The sequence below is a fragment of the Aspergillus caelatus genome, assembly GCF_009193585.1.
Source record: "Aspergillus caelatus strain CBS 763.97 unplaced genomic scaffold BDV27scaffold_101, whole genome shotgun sequence".
NCBI lineage: Eukaryota > Fungi > Ascomycota > Eurotiomycetes > Eurotiales > Aspergillaceae > Aspergillus > Aspergillus caelatus.
Window position 1 is genome coordinate 46,725 of NW_022475364.1, and position 15,268 is coordinate 61,992.

At 47.4% G+C, this 15,268-nt stretch overlaps 7 protein-coding genes across 7 annotated transcripts; 5 read left to right on the forward strand and 2 right to left on the reverse strand.

The window, feature by feature from the left end:
- Positions 1 to 997: 997 nt before the first annotated feature.
- BDV27DRAFT_165173 (cyclin-domain-containing protein) lies at positions 998 to 2,051 on the forward strand (the record flags this gene model as incomplete). Its single annotated transcript, XM_032073855.1, has 1 exon — positions 998 to 2,051. The coding sequence occupies exon 1, from the start codon at positions 1,011 to 1,013 to the stop codon at positions 2,049 to 2,051; it is 1,041 nt and encodes a 346-aa protein (XP_031927012.1). The 5' UTR covers positions 998 to 1,010.
- A 1,709-nt stretch (positions 2,052 to 3,760) lies between these two features.
- Positions 3,761 to 4,175, forward strand: BDV27DRAFT_2650 (uncharacterized protein). The gene has a single exon (XM_032076163.1). The coding sequence runs from the start codon at positions 3,845 to 3,847 to the stop codon at positions 4,097 to 4,099; it is 255 nt and encodes an 84-aa protein (XP_031927013.1). The 5' UTR covers positions 3,761 to 3,844; the 3' UTR covers positions 4,100 to 4,175.
- Positions 4,176 to 5,120: 945 nt separating this feature from the next.
- Positions 5,121 to 6,994, forward strand: BDV27DRAFT_129244 (NAD(P)-dependent alcohol dehydrogenase). Its single transcript, XM_032067150.1, has 2 exons — positions 5,121 to 5,717; positions 5,796 to 6,994. The coding sequence occupies exons 1-2, from the start codon at positions 5,583 to 5,585 to the stop codon at positions 6,729 to 6,731; spliced, it is 1,071 nt and encodes a 356-aa protein (XP_031927014.1). The 5' UTR covers positions 5,121 to 5,582; the 3' UTR covers positions 6,732 to 6,994.
- A 1,053-nt stretch (positions 6,995 to 8,047) lies between these two features.
- BDV27DRAFT_129246 (uncharacterized protein) lies at positions 8,048 to 8,774 on the reverse strand. Its single transcript, XM_032067151.1, has one exon. It carries the CDS (start codon positions 8,500 to 8,502, stop codon positions 8,320 to 8,322), a length of 183 nt encoding a protein of 60 aa, XP_031927015.1. The 5' UTR covers positions 8,503 to 8,774; the 3' UTR covers positions 8,048 to 8,319.
- A 708-nt stretch (positions 8,775 to 9,482) lies between these two features.
- Positions 9,483 to 11,134, forward strand: BDV27DRAFT_165175 (putative vitamin H transporter; the record flags this gene model as incomplete). The annotated part of the gene is made up of 4 exons (XM_032073856.1): positions 9,483 to 9,673; positions 9,751 to 10,486; positions 10,542 to 10,790; positions 10,844 to 11,134. The coding sequence occupies 4 exons, from the start codon at positions 9,483 to 9,485 to the stop codon at positions 11,132 to 11,134; spliced, it is 1,467 nt and encodes a 488-aa protein (XP_031927016.1).
- Positions 11,135 to 11,820: 686 nt separating this feature from the next.
- BDV27DRAFT_145715 (HpcH/HpaI aldolase family protein) lies at positions 11,821 to 12,651 on the forward strand (the record flags this gene model as incomplete). Its single annotated transcript, XM_032070448.1, has 1 exon — positions 11,821 to 12,651. One exon carries the CDS (start codon positions 11,821 to 11,823, stop codon positions 12,649 to 12,651), a length of 831 nt encoding a protein of 276 aa, XP_031927017.1.
- Positions 12,652 to 12,668: 17 nt separating this feature from the next.
- Positions 12,669 to 15,268, reverse strand: BDV27DRAFT_129247 (fungal specific transcription factor domain-containing protein). Its single transcript, XM_032067152.1, has 5 exons — positions 15,072 to 15,268; positions 14,915 to 15,009; positions 14,423 to 14,851; positions 14,050 to 14,369; positions 12,669 to 14,000 (listed from the first exon to the last, which is right to left on the reverse strand). The coding sequence occupies exons 3-5, from the start codon at positions 14,569 to 14,571 to the stop codon at positions 12,697 to 12,699; spliced, it is 1,773 nt and encodes a 590-aa protein (XP_031927018.1). The 5' UTR covers positions 14,572 to 14,851; positions 14,915 to 15,009; positions 15,072 to 15,268; the 3' UTR covers positions 12,669 to 12,696.

The following is a 15,268-nucleotide window of genomic DNA, read 5'->3' on the forward strand; positions in this document are numbered from 1 at the left end:
TAATGGGCAAAGGGGCGAAAAATAGGACCGCCCTTGGGACAAGGTCCCACATACATCATGGACCGTGCCTCTTCTTTTAAAGCCATTCGGATGGCCCCGGAAATATTATCCAGGCCTCGTGTTCCCCAGCCATGAGGTCTGCAAACGGCGAAGATTATTCTGTCAATCCTTGGGCACACAAGCAACTTACCATTAGTTGTTGAATTAAGCTATCGTTCAAGTGAACCCTTTTTAATTATTATCGTAATTTATGTCATAGGTACGTGCCCACCACCTTTTTTGATTGCGCCGTCTTTCGCTTGGCTTGTCTGTTATTTAAGCTTTAAGCCCTTCGTAACTGTACTGAGCACTCTTTCAGTAGCAACAGTTCAACTACGTGGCTAGTAACGACAAGATGAGCTAGGGAAGTGACTAGGCACTGCTACTCTCTTCATACTTGCTTCTGTCGGCTATGTCTTGACCGTAAGGCTTGGCCACCTATAACCACAAATGAGTCCGATTGCATTTATTCCTGTCCATGTTGTCTTCGAATGGGTGGGATGGTGGCAATGAACAAAAGTCAACGTGCTTCCCAGAATATTCGATAGTTTGAGTCAGCATGTAGAGTTTTTATTCCTTGATAACAACTGTAGTTAAGAAGCGTGTTATTCAGGATAGAGGCGACAGTAAACCGTGTCTCAATATGATACAGTCCTCGGAAATATTCTGCGCATTGAATGGTAGAGAATAGGCGATCAGACCGCCAGTGATGACATGACCACTCCTGTTCATGAGCTTCTTATCAAGCATCTTATGAAATGATCTGATGGTGACGTGGGGACGGTTGACCCATGAGCTCAACCATGGTTTAAGACAGCTCTTGTTGGGGAACCACCATTGGTTCGTGTATGTCCACTACTATGCTTCCTAGATGATCGAAAACAGTTATATACCGCCTATGGTACGGTAAATGTGAGTTCAAAGGAAATAATCCAACTTTAACGTTTTTAGCTATACTCTCTACCTTCACAATGGCAGGTTCTACCGCTATCACACCAATCCGAACCAGCACTACTCAGTATAATCAAGACTGCATACTTCAACCCACACTCCTCCAAAACCCCATTGAGGGAAGAAACGCCCATAATAGGATGCAAAAGTTGCCAGCTTTAACTTTTGGCAAGAAACCAGTGAGACAAATCGTCGATCTTCGCCAGCAGGACAGGAAGACTGTGTCATTTTGGCCTTGCGCAAGCTCGTACCGTGGCGGGCATATTCCTTCCTGCGAGTTTAAATCCAATGAGTCCCTACGGTCAAAACGCGATATTGAAATAAAGCGAAATTTTGAGCGTTGGGTGCGCCAACAAGCAGAATGCCTTTCAGACGCGCACGCCACATCTCATCAATCAATAAGTTCTTCAATTACAAATAGTATTCCGAGTCCAGACGAGAGAACCAATAAGGCCAACACGTTGTCCACAGTGTGTCTACCTGAACCATTTCCGCAACGATTTCCACAGCGCTATGAGGTCGCCGAACCCATGGTGATAGTTCAGTTGATCTCAAACACGCTCGGAAGGCTCACATTCTTCAATGATATGGCATTCCGCACCAGATTTACTGTTACACGCTTTCACTCAAATAGGGCGCCCCAGATTTCTGCCTGTGAGTACCTCAGACGCTTAACGCATCGGCTGTGTCTCTCGTCTCCAATACTAGTGATGATGGTTATCTATATAAGACAACTCTGCAAAACACACCCCACATTCGATGTATCGAGCCTTACAGCGCATAGGCTTCTTCTTAGCTGTGCCTTAGTAGCCAGCAAGAGTGTAAGTGACTTTGCGTGGCCCAACCAATCTTTTGCTTCCGCGGGTGGAGTTTCTGCGGCAGAGATGGCAATTTTAGAATTGGAGCTACTGAAATATTTGGAATGGGGTGTTGCGCCACGTCAGGAACAGCTGTCAGAATGTTATCTTGATCTCGTCCTAGGAAGTAATGGATACTTCGCAGAGCATGAGACGAGCGCAGCTGAACCTTACACTGTCCAATTTGAACGTGATTGTATATAAAGAGAATTAGCAAATCTCGTTAACCACATCAGCAGGATAGCTGACCATTAGCGAACTTCTTGCGCGTTAAGTAGGCTTCTCTATTCAAGAGAGTAATAACATGCTATCTCTGACATCGTGGGTAGTAGATTGCCCACTCCGGCGAACAGAAGCATTCCGATCTATGGCAGGTTTGATTACGCAGAGCTTTCCAAGCAAACAGAAAATACATCAGGCCCCGTCTCTGTGGCATTGTATGGATGCGTCAGTTCGGCCGAAAGTCAGTTATGCATCGATGGATTGGTAATTTAGTATGTGCTATGAGAATCAAGAATGGTACATGTAAGTCCCTCTGCCAAATATGTGTTGATGACCAACCACGGATGTTTTACAACTATTCAGCTTCCCCTGTATAAAGGAATCAAGATAGCATGATAGCTGTATCTCCTGTGTTATCGGTAACCCCACGGCCCCCTGTTTTTGCCTACGTCTGGCTCTCTATCTAAGTCAATGCATGATCAGTATGCAAGGTCATCAGAGTCTTCGAGCAACCAGGGTTAAGATAGTTGAGCCCAGAGAGCAGACGTAGAACGACAGTTAGCCTATTCACGGAAGCTATGTATGGTTAATTTCCTTGACATTCTCTCCATAGGCTCTCCGGGACTCCTCCTTACTTTGATCTCCATGCACGGTGTTTTGACAGGAGAGTGACATGTTGGCCCACTGCTGTTAAGTTCAACCGACAAATGCAGGTTTCACGTTCCCATCCTCCGTCCGCCTGGCCTCCTGCGTTTCGTATGGTCGAGTGCTAAACTAAAGTATGTACCTTTACAGGCTGTCCGCGTAAGCGAGCGGGCGAATGAGCTATAAACGGGTACCATTTCCGTGTGAGGAAAGCCGAGCTGCAAGGGGGATTGGAAGACTCAAAACGTCTTCCCATCAGTCGATCAAAATATAAGCAAAAAAGCCTAGTTCTTCAATAGTCAAGCACGTGCCAAACTGAGATCGGAGATCCAGTTAGCCACAATCCATGCATGACTTGCGCAAACAGGGGAAGTGACAGAGGATCCCCGAAGCAAAATCCCCAGAGATTACGTGCACGTTTCCAAGAACATACCCGCTTTTGAAGCTTTGGGTTTATATTAAACACTGGATCAATGCAGGAGCAGCAACTGCTGGTATTTCGGGCTATTTGGGCCTCCTCTGTCCATGTCAAAAGGGACTCGACCACGGGGCGGATATATTATCCCTTGCTTGGCTAAGGGACCAAAGCGTCGGAATGCACAACAATATTATGACCCTAATACCCTTGAAGTAGACCAGGGAAAATATGCAGATATTTTCCATTATATATACCAAAGTCCTCTCAATGCGTGTAGGCAAATCTTCGGCGACCATTTTCCTCTGCCTTGAGATGAAACCTAGCCTCACATTTGGCAGCGCCTTTAACCACACATGGCGAAAGTCCTGCGCCTAGCATCACCATTCAAAACGCCAATCAAGGCGAAGAAGGGTGTAGACAATGTCAATGCTGTAGACGAAGTACCAGACTCTGCAGCTTCGGTACGTGTTTCATTTTCATAGCTCAACACCATTAATCTTTGCTTCAACTCAGAATGCACCAAAGGTCCGGTTTGATCCTCATCTAATCTGGTTGACTCTTGAAGGGTAGCGTTACAGAGGTGAGAGATGTCTCAAGTTCCTCCAAGCGGCCGGCATCCGGTATCTCAGCAATTCGACCCGTGAGGCCAGAAGATAAATTCCACACTCCCGAGCGCCAGTGTCAGACCTTCTATGCGCAAGAAAAGCCAGAAATGTCGGGAGCAAGATGCGGAGATTTCAGGGACCCTGGGCCAATCTGTCGGACAGCTCATTCAGAGGAGACATCTCCATTAGTTCGCAAAGCCTTGAGACAGCGTACTCCCCTTGATCGCGGGCTCATTTCCAAAGTCAAGAGAAAGCTCCAATTTGCGGTTGGCCCAAGTAGTAAGAAACGATTCTTGGCATCCAAAAAGGCAGTGAGGCGTAAGTCGTCTGCAACAAGGACCACGAATTGGTGGAACATGTGAACTGGCATGTCTGGCTCTTGATTGTACTTTATAGCATCCGAACCTCTACAATTAGTTTAATGTTGCAGTGATACCCACAAAGTCTGGAAGCTTCAGATTCCTAGAACGTGTTATGTCCCGAGTGCTGGAGAGGTTCCATATTCTTATTTTTTGTCCCCGTCATATATGAGGTTTATTTCCTGTACGTACTGCGTTGCGAGCCTGAATAACTACTAAAGTTTCTCCCAGCTCATGACTTAAAATGAACCTGAAAATGACACACAGAAGGAAAGTCAGAGAGGTAACCGAGGAAACAATGCCTTGCCGTCATCAGCAACACGATATCACATTCTCCACTGGGACGTCAATCAGATATGGCACAAAGTTTCGTAATTGAGTTGGAGCTGACTCGTTCTTGTCGTGTCATCCAGTCACAGTCCGGAATATCCCCCGAATCAATGCCAGTGTCGAAACTTAAAGCATATTCAGACGATCATCACCTCCCGATTCTATACTAGGAAGGTGTCCGATCGACATTGATACAGCCTGGAGAAAGTTTATTAGGTTTGCTTTGCAGCGCCAGAAAGGTCAGAGCCCCTTGGGAGCCTCGTACACTCCAATACCGAACTATAAAGGCTCCATCGATTCTAGGGATGAATCGAACGACGCAAGGGATAGACATCCGCGGAGATAGGGTTTCTCCTCAAGTATTTAGATAGCTTCAGGCAAACTCGCTTTCAGCTCAACCAATGAGTGGACAGGCATAAAGTTGGTGCTGCGCACTCAGAACAGGCGGATAGTTTGGTGGCAATCAGCTCTGTGCGCGACTCTCTCGACTGAGCTTAGAGTCAGGTTTTCACTCCCCAAACTATGCACCATTAGCGAGCTGAAAGCCACCCAAGGAAGAGTCCATTAAGGCAGTACTTTCCGAGTTTCAGGGATGATTCCTCGAATTCTTGTTCGCTGAAAAGGCCTCTAGGGTTCATTCATGGTGTCGCCTCCCCTGCTTTGTGAAGTTGAGTGGCGTTTTCTGAATAAGATTCGGCACTCCAGCAAATGATGATGGATAATATGCTTTTGTTTGTGTTATCCTAGTTTGATGACACCTTTCTATATGGCGCTCGCACAGTTTTATCCCACAAGAAGTTTGAGCGCCAATCCGAGCTCGGCAAAGCTTTCCCGCGTATATCCCTCTCTTTCTACTAGCAGGAACTGCTACAATCGTCCCTAGGCCAGTCGATCATACGTTACCTCTTCCTCGTCCAGGAACCATAAACTTATCTTCATTCAGTACAAGAGGCGAGTACTAATGCCACTTAGGAAAGCGTACGGGGCATGTCCGATCGAACAACTGCGGGGTTTCGCTGGGGAGACCGAAGTGGAGACGATGGAACCGACATACGCAATGTGTTGAAAAGAGCGATTATTCCTTGCGACACTTCACGCATCGCTTGCCGCTTGATAGATACGGCATCAGCTAAGTGGCAGTACAGAGGGCTCTGAAATGGAGAGTAACAACCCATCCTGGTTCTTGTATGGGCCTGGGGAAGCACGTCTACAGTCACTCCCCGTACCGGAGATTCAGGATCCCCACGATGTCATCGTCCGCATTGCCTACGTTGGAGTCTGTGGAAGTGATGTAAGATATCGAAGCCTAGGCTCCTACAATAACACTGTTACTCATAGAAATCCCTCTTGCTCACCCACTATTGGCTAGGTACATTTCTGGAAACACGGCGGAGTCAACAAGAAGGTCAGCAAGGAACAACCGCTAGTGCTAGGCCACGAAGCTGCTGGAACCATTCATACGGTCGGAACTGCCGTCAAGTCCGTTCAAGTCGGTGATCCCGTTGCCATTGAACCTGGTATCCCATGCCGGCGCTGCAAGGCTTGCAAACATGGCACCTATAATATTTGTCGAGAGATGAGGTTTGCGGCCGTACCACCAGATGTGCACGGTACCTTGACGAAGTATTACCGGGTACCAGAAGACTTTGTCTATAGGATACCATCGGGAATGAGCCTTCAAGAAGCGGTAATCATGGAACCGCTCTCTGTGGCAGTGCATTCTACTCGTCTGGTCAACATCACTCCCGGCCAAACCATTGTGATCATGGGTTCCGGGTCGGTCGGTCTTCTGTGCGGCGCAGTCGCGAAGGCATTCGGCGCTGACCGAGTTATTCTGGTCGACATCCTGGAACACAAGCTGTCATTTGGATCCGAGTTCCTCGATTGCGAAACCTTCCTTACCAGCTTGGACGAAACGCCAGAGGAGAGTGCGACTCGTTTGTTAGATATGCTGGATACCCCAGATGGCGTCGATGCTGTGATTGAAGCTTCCGGTGGTGAAGGTCCAGTCCAAATCGGCATATATGCCTTACGGCGCGGTGGTAGTTACGTTCAAGCCGGCGTTGGGAAGCCAAAGGCAGAGATCCCAATCTTGGCCCTGTCCCAGAAAGAACTCCACGTCCATGGATGCTTTCGGTACGGACCTGGAGACTATGACCTCGCTCTAAAGTTGATCACCAAGGGATCCATTGATGTTAAACGCCTAATCACCAGTGTGACGCCCTTCGAACACGCGCCGCAGGCTTGGGACAAGACGGGCCGGGGTGAAGGAATTAAAAACCTGATTCAAGGTGTGCAAGACTAGCGAGTATTCTCCACCTGTCCGGCATAGAAATAGAGTAAAGATCCACATCAATCGCATAGCCCTTTTAGATCCAATGTCACGGGTTGTAGCTTGGCGTAAACGACGTCGAGTTTACACCTTCATTCGATCAATGCTGAATATAGACCGCATTGGGGTTTTACGCTCTCGACCTGAGTACGACAATACTAATAGTTTGGATGGGCCAAAAGAACACACAGCTTTGTCTAATAACATCAACACACTTTTAAGCATAAGTCTTCTGCAACGCTTTCTTATTGCCCAAGGAGCTACCATATCTTCGAGTATAGGCTGGTGTAGCTGGTAAATCGTCGTAATTTCGAACCCACCGTTTCTGATCGTGTATACTTTATAGCGTATATTAATACCAGTTGTCAAAGCATCTCATGGAGTAATCATCCTATGTCCATTTAGAATGTAGAACTGCTACTTGACTCTGAATCTCTGATCCATCCATTTTCATATCACAGTCCAATAGCGCTAAGCCACATTAGGATGTAATAAATCACGTGCAGTTTATTCTGCATAGCGACTATGCAAACTAGTCAAACAAACAACCCAGTGTTAAAGACGACGCCTTATATTTCTAGCAAATCTCACGATTTGTCTTATTAGTGGACCTGATGAAGCAGTACGGAGTAACCTGACCACATATAAGATGCTCGTCGCAGAGAATACAGGGTCGCTGTGGTGGAGAGAGTGTATGTGTGTGTTTTTGTAGCCCCCAGTCTCGGTTAGTTTTCGGCTTGAGTTCGGTTCATCACCGACTCGCGATCCAATATGAATTCATTACTTCTTGAACAATGATATTTCTGGGTAGCAATATCTAGAAATCTCCCATAAATACGTAATTAGTATCGTAGAGTGAGGCCCTGCCTTATGTTACATTTAGAGGGTGGGTAATGGATCTGTTGCACTCTATCACGTCACGACTCCATTCATGTTCGGCTAAAAAATATATATATTTCTGGTAAGGCTCAGGTGGTGCTTGGAGACTTGCCAAGGGCGAACGAAGTTGAACATAGACCAAAGAGTTCAAGAAAAACACTAAGAATCTTATGCTAGGCTACTTAATTTTTGATGATTTTTGTAGAAAATTGAATGTTGCCCTGATTATCTCGATGCTGGGAAATAGCTAGGACACGGAGAATCAATGGGGTTCAACTAGGGTTCAACATTATCACTGACTAATCTCAGGCTAGACGCCAAACAGCGACGCAAGATGAGATCCCCTTCTGTGACATCGAATATTATATAGCCATACAATATGACAAAGATCACACTAATAAGTGAAAGTTATTTAGCAAGCTAACACACTCCAAATAGGTAGCGCATCCAACAACAGCCTGCATCTTTCATGGCAGAGCGATGCTAGAATAGCTTCTTCGGACGCGTCGCGTACCTCCCCAATAACAATGTCGCACATGATAATTCCTTCCTACAATATCGACGATTAGCAAGGGATATCTGCTGCCCGATTGATTGCTTAGTATCATTACCAGCCTAACGTGGCCATACGAGAGTGGCCATACGAGCGATGCCGACCGCAAAAGATTTCGGTTGCCCCGTTCTAATGGACGAAGGCGCGCCACTGAAGGACATGGAAGTGCGACGCAAACAAGTGGATCACAGCGAATAGGAAGAAGGAGCTAAAGGTGTGGGCCGCATACTTAGCAATGAGGCCAACGCTGGTAGTTCGCAGGCTCTCGACACACATCTCGAAGGGTACACGGGGACAGGCAAGGAACAACATAACAGGGAAGGATGTATGGAACGGACTCAATTGTACCCTGGAGAGATATCCATATCCTTGACTGACTTATGAGTTGGTTCCGGTACTGACATCATGAAGACACCCCAGTAACTATGATGCTGTTATGGCCGGTGGGGATCACAATGGGATGATCGGGTTTGGAAAAAGAGAAATCTCTATCCTCGGAATTGTCTAGCGGGACCTGGCTGGGGACACGGGCTGCTGTTTGCTTCTCAAGGAACTCATGGGATGCCCGTTATGCTGGTGTGAATCAGGCTCTAAACTATGAGTATTCAATGCCAATATATACCGAGGTCTGCTAAGATGAATACATTGAAACCAGAACCTAAGCATAGTTTTATGAGGAGTCACCCTAAGACTCACTGGATAGGTAGGTAGGACATGAACCTCTCGCAGTGGCCACGATTTCCAACCCGCGCCTGAGAGGCGACGCACAGACAAGGGTGAAGGAAGAATACCCCGGGTTGAAGTAATCCCCTCCACAGAGCGTACGCAACCAGTCTTTTAAAGCTTATTAGTATGAGTAACACTCCGTATTTCATGCTCTGCGTCGAATCGACAAAGGCTGTGCAGACATCTTCCGCGCTACTATGGTTCGTGTCCAATCAAACCGTTACCTTCCTCCAAGAGGAAGCATCCGTCTTGAATCCTTGATCCCATTAGATTTCTCGTACATTTTCGTACATTCAAAGTGTCCGGATGTTTTCCGATAAAAAGGACATGCCAAGTCGGACTCATCCTAAACCTCGTGATGGCTTGACCACTTCCCCAGACTCTACACGGTCTGGGGAAGTGGAGACCGTTAGAGTGAAATCTGGGGTTTAGCAACCACGACCCCCGCTTGTTATTGACAGCATTGTGTATATAAAGCAAGCATGCTCCTCAATTCGAGACTAACTTAGCTCCCTAAACACCCTTCACAGTTACTTAATAGACTGAGGAAGTTCATACTGCGAAAGATGACGAAAGATTTAGGGTCAAAAACAGAGGTGGAGGATCTCAAAGATTCGCCCCGGCGTGATCCTCTTCTAGAACTGTTTCCAATTCTCCAGGATAAAACCCCCGAAGAGTTGGAACAACTCAATCGTTCTGTGGTACGAAAGCTGGACTGGCAATTTCTGCCTTGCATTACAATGATTCTTCTTATGAGGTGAGTACATCGTTCGTCTCCCTTATTGAGGGGGAAAATAGAACCAAGCATGCTAAATGTGTATGATTCTCAACCAGCTATCTTGATCGTATCAATGTCTCCAATGCCCGTCTTGCCGGCATGCAAAGTGACCTCCACATGTCAGATACTGTGTGGTCTGCGGGAATCTCTCTTTTCTACGTTGGCTATATCATTTCACAGGTGCCAGCAAATGTTATCATCGCGAAGGGGAAGCCAAGTATTCTCTTCCCCTGCATCGCGCTAGTCTGGTCCGCGGTCACTATCTGTATGCCGGCTCTGACCACCGGCTGGGGATTTTGTCTCTGTCGCTTCTTGGTTGGTGTGGCTGAGGGTCCTTTCGTCCCGGCCGTTTCCCTGCTCACCTCATCATGGTATACCAAGCAAGAATCACCCTTGCGGATGGGAATCTGGCACGCGGGTAATATTATCTCGAACGTTTTTTCTGGCCTTCTCGCCGCAGCCATTCTCACAAACATGGATGGAATAGCGAAACTTCGGGCCTGGCAGTGGTTCATCCTTCTGGAGGGGATCGTGAGTATCATGGTCGCGTTGAGTGGCTTTTGGTTCATCCCAAACTTTCCCAACAACACTGGTCGCCGGTGGTTCACTGAGGAAGAAACCGCCATGGCACAATATCGACAAGTGGTTTCAGGGGGTGGAACCCGGGAAGATGAGGAAGGAGATTACTGGGGCGGAGTGCTGCTCGCAGTTAAAGATCCTTTTACGTGGTGCTTCGCTGGTATCCATTTTTCGCTTATCATTGCCCAGTCGTTCAAAGATTTCTTTCCATCGGTAAGTCCAAGCCATGCATAAAACGACCTAAATAGGCCTGCTGACACACACGAAGATCGTTGAGACTCTCAACTTCTCCGAAGTTGTGACCTATCTTGTACAGGCCCCACCGTATGTGATTGCCTATATCACCACGCTCGTCGTTTCCTGGTCATCTGGAAAGACTGGGGACCATTGTTGGCATATTGTCGCACCAATACTCGTCTCTCTAGTGGGAGCGGTTCTCATGATATCAACATTGGACCGGGGTGCTCGATATTTCAGCTTGATCTTACTGTGCACGGGGCCGTTCGTTGGTTTGAATGTGAGCACTCCTTACCCCCGAAGGTCAGAGAACCGATTGGGCTAATTTACTAGATCCAAATATCCTGGGAAACCACTGTTGTACCACGTCCACGGACGAAACGAGCAGCTTTGATAGCCATCGCCAACTGCGTGTCCTCTGTGTCTCACTGGTTCACGCCGTATTTCTTCCTTCGGTCCCAAGAACCACGATACCAAACAGGCGGAGGTATTATTATTGCCGGATGTGGACTGTCCGTGATCTGCTGTTTGATCACTCGGTGGTGGTGTATGAGGAAGAATAAAAAACTGGACGAGGCCGAGGCTGAAAGTGGAGATGTCACTGAATGGCGGTACGCGACTTAACGTGTTAGATACGGATCTCACTTTGGCACGGGTATAGTATCTTAAATAAATACGTACGAATTCTTATTTATATTAGTTAGCTCTGATAGTCTGTTGTCTCTTGACAGCGTGGAATTTAACTTGCGTCGATTGGACTTCGCATTGAGTTTTATCATCGAAGTATTACCACATAGTACATCTTTTTGAGCCGTAACGAACTAGGGTTAGCTACTCAAAGCCAACAATTTGCCGAGAGGTATTTTATTCAGCTAACAGCGTGTGAAGTGATGGTAGATGGAGATTGAGACCTTGGCGTACGGCATATGTCTTGATTTCCTTCAATCTCCAGTTGCCCCCATGGGGAAACTTGCTGCACTTGGGACATGGGGTCGGATTTCAGACGCCGATCGACGTCTGATAGAGTATGATAACCATAAATTACGACTCATTATGCGGAGGTCCGATAGTTACAAGGGTAGGCTAGTGTTCGGATACAATCCGTCCGACGTTCTGTGTCCGTGAGTCAGTATGTCTTCCATCGGAAATCCTCCGGATACGTAAAAGCAGCAACGCAGAAGTAGGAAATACTTAAGTTGGAAGATGTAAGACTTAGAAGCGTATCTCGACTTGGTTATTTAGCTGCAGATATCTAGACTCAAGCATTTCAGATTCTCTTTACCAGACCATCACATATCATCATCTTCATCATGGGCTCCATCGCACCTCATCCAGCATATACCCTCAATAACCCCTTCCGGACTAGGATTCTAAGTGGTCAAATCACACCGCTTATGTCTATCAAGTTCGTCACTGGCAATGAAATACCTATGATGTGCAAGATGGCTGGTATCCATGCTATGTTCATTGATATGGAACATTCCGCCCTCGACATGCGCACTGTCGCCCAGCTGATTCTCGCCTGCAATTATGCCGGTGTCTCTCCCGTCGTCCGTTCGCCATCTAAGTCACACTGGCACATCAGCCGGATCTTAGACGCCGGTGCTGCGGCTGTTGTGATCCCGCATATCGAGACCGTCCAGGAAGTCAGGGACATTGTGAAGCACGCCAAGTTTGCCCCTCTAGGGACACGTGGATGCACCAACAATCAGGCAGTGTTGAACTTTCAACATGTGCCGACACTCGTGCAGAATGAGATCCTGAATGAGCAGACCATGTTGATCCCCATGATAGAGACTCCAGCAGCAGTTGAGATCGCCGACGAGATTTTCGCAGTTGAGGGAGTCGATGGTGTCTTGGTCGGCTCTAACGATTTGTGTACCGACCTGGGGATTCCCGGAAAGTATGACAGTGACTTGTATCAAGATGCTGTGATCAAGGTGATCCAAGCGGCTAATCGGGCCGGCAAGCCTGTCGGTATCGGGGGTATTGGCGGGCGACTAGACATTCTAGAGAAGTGGTTCAAGATGGGAGCAACCTGGTCATTGAGTGGCCAGGATGCATCTATGCTGCAAGCGGGTCTGAAGCAGATGAGCAAGAACTACACTGATATTAGTGAGCGTTTACAGAAGGAGCCTTAGAGCGTGGAAAACAGTTGTGAACCCGTTGTTTGTTCTATGTACATATTATGCATTGTCATCTGCTATACCCGAGAAAAGAAACATCGGATCTCCATACGCGTATTCCCCCAGTCCTACTTCCACATTCCAGAATGTATTGTCTCCGAATAGATCTCGGGAAAGTAGTGAAGCATAGGTGGAAGGTTCATGATCCAACAGGTTATGTGTACCTAAATCGTTGAGTAGGGGCGGCCAGTGGTTGTTAAACTGTGATTGATTTTGTTGGACAGAATGATGTTCACCTGCCATACTTGGATCATGCAGTATACCACTCAACCCCGGTACTACGTGATAATGGGATTGTGTCTGCCCGAGGTATCCTCCCGTTTGCTGCGTTGTCCTGGACACGACATCGTATTTCCCTAATATATGCACTTGTAAGGCCTCGTAGACAGACACGTAAGGAGTCGCATCCGGCATCTCACGCCCCATCTGTTTCAATGTTTTTTCGCTCTGATTTACCGCCTCTGCCGCTTTCACCATCGTCTCTGCATCATGGTTGCTCGCCACCGATACCCAGAGCATCACCGAGAGCCCGGCAGTGAACAGCATTTGGAAGTAGCTCCGAGTGTAGGTAATCTTTCTTTGCTCAAACAGAGAGCAAAACTTCGTGATAGTGCCCACGGCATACTCAAGACAGATCAAAAGGAGGTCGTCTGGTGGGATATTGTTCCGCTTCGGCACCAGGTCAATGGCCTTGCGGACGAGAAGAAGCCTTTCTCTCATTAACAGTAGATCATACCATTCCTGGGTGTGGTATAAGCCTTGTGGATTAGGGAACGTGGGTGCCGATTGCCGCCACTGCTCGAGCTCCGATAGTAACTCCTCTAGATCTGCATAGATCCGCCCACTCGCTGTGATTGAGTCCATTGTCAATGCATGCCCAACACTGCTGGGGGCCCCACTGCTATGTTGGAACTTGGACCGGATCTTTGAAGTGATTTTCCGCAGCCGCAGGCAATAGAAAAACACCGTCATTTCAGTGTTTCCCGTGGTACTAGGCCTTGTAGTGGCTCTGCAGAAAGCATCCAGATCCGAGAATGATCCAGATGCCTCAGCGGCATCGATTTCTTCGTCATCAGCGTCGGCAGGAAATCCAACCTGGATATCCCTATCCGCAATTGCGGCTGGGCGATCCAATGTGATCGAGCTGTATTGGCTAATCATGTAGCATTCCCAGAAGACCCGACGTTGCAACTGTTCTTGTAGAAGACTAGTTTTGCGTCTCGTAGTCGGTCGAGGTAACTTATAAAGACCTTGCTCGATGCACATCCTCATACATAGTGTGGTCAGCTCCCATATTGATGTCCCTGCAGCGTATTAGCTAGGACCAGTATAGAAGAAGTACTGAACACGTACCGATGTGATGATAGATCCCGAACCTCACGACGAGTAATAGATCCTGAATTGAATCCAATCCTCTTGACAAGATATTGGTATCGATGTACTGCAACGCTGTGAGGAAGTACCCGTAAGGATGGTGTTTATGGACACCAGATCGATATAACATGATCGACCCAACAGCAAGAATCATGAATGTACGAAAGGCGTCGTGCTTTGTTAGATGGTCCGGCGTTTGTGAGGAAGGGCCGGTTCGGCCTGTTGAAAAGGCGGAATGATACAGCCTCTGGACATCTCGGCGGAGCAGGAATGGGTTTAGGACATGGGGTCCATTCAAGCTTTATAAATCCATATTAGTTATCAGTTGATAAACCATAGCCCAGTCACTTACTAGTTATTGAACACTGTCAATGCTTCCTCAGCAGGAGGAAGGGAATTCGGCTGTACCGATGTTTCTAGAATGCCAGAAGGTTGGGATAGATTTTGCAGAAGCTTTAGATTCTGGTCTCTCCACCTGGCATCAGAGAAAAGCAAGCTCATAAAGCTGCGATTCTACGGTCAGAGCTTACACTCAATTTAAGGCCCCAAAGCTTACCTGATCCCGACCCCCTCCGTGATACTGGGCGACGATATCACATCATTACTTTGTATTGCCACCGGGGGTTCCGGTGCTTGATTATCTCTTTCAGGTCGAGTCAGCGTCGGACTGTCCGTCACTCCTGCCGTGGAGTGAGAACGTCCCCTATCCACCTCTCGACCTTCCACAACAGTCATCCCTGTCTGAAGGCCTTGCACATGTTGCTCCAGTTCATATATATACCTATTTTTGAGCATAAGCATAGGTGGATTTGGAGAAGCGTGGTCAGCACTATGTTAGGCTTACTCTCTTGAAACCGGAACAGTTCCACCAAGGTTAACCGTGAAGCATGCATGGCCACTCTTCATACAAGGCATACATTTTGGTCGAGCATTATCGCACTATCTATAATCAGTAATCCCACTCTGCCAAGTCAGACGTTAGTGTAGATCAATGAGAATACCTTTATTTTTTTGGTATAACAGGATTGACAAGCCGGAAGTCGAGGGACATGCCTCCCCCCATTGCCGTTGATCATGCTTGCCACAGGGTGGGCTTAGACAAGATCTACTCCTATCATACCTGTAGGCGTGTATACTTTCAACTGATCGAGTAGACGGACGCACAGATGTACATGCAAGCACTTCCCTTGAGTTGACG

Bases quoted from the DNA above. Each gene is read 5' to 3' on its own strand.
- BDV27DRAFT_2650 (XM_032076163.1), top strand. From the start codon at position 3,845: ATGTCGGGAGCAAGATGCGGAGATTTCAGGGACCCTGGGCCAATCTGT.
- BDV27DRAFT_129244 (XM_032067150.1), top strand. From the start codon at position 5,583: ATGGAGAGTAACAACCCATCCTGGTTCTTGTATGGGCCTGGGGAAGCA. The intron at 5,718-5,795 runs GTAAGATATCGA...ACTATTGGCTAG, and splicing joins TTGGAGTCTGTGGAAGTGAT to GTACATTTCTGGAAACACGG.
- BDV27DRAFT_129246 (XM_032067151.1), bottom strand. From the start codon at position 8,502: ATGTTGTTCCTTGCCTGTCCCCGTGTACCCTTCGAGATGTGTGTCGAG.
- BDV27DRAFT_129247 (XM_032067152.1), bottom strand. From the start codon at position 14,571: ATGAGCTTGCTTTTCTCTGATGCCAGGTGGAGAGACCAGAATCTAAAG. The intron at 14,370-14,422 runs GTAAGTGACTGG...GGATTTATAAAG, and splicing joins TTGACAGTGTTCAATAACTA to CTTGAATGGACCCCATGTCC. The intron at 14,001-14,049 runs GTACGTGTTCAG...AATACGCTGCAG, and splicing joins CGGGATCTATCATCACATCG to GGACATCAATATGGGAGCTG.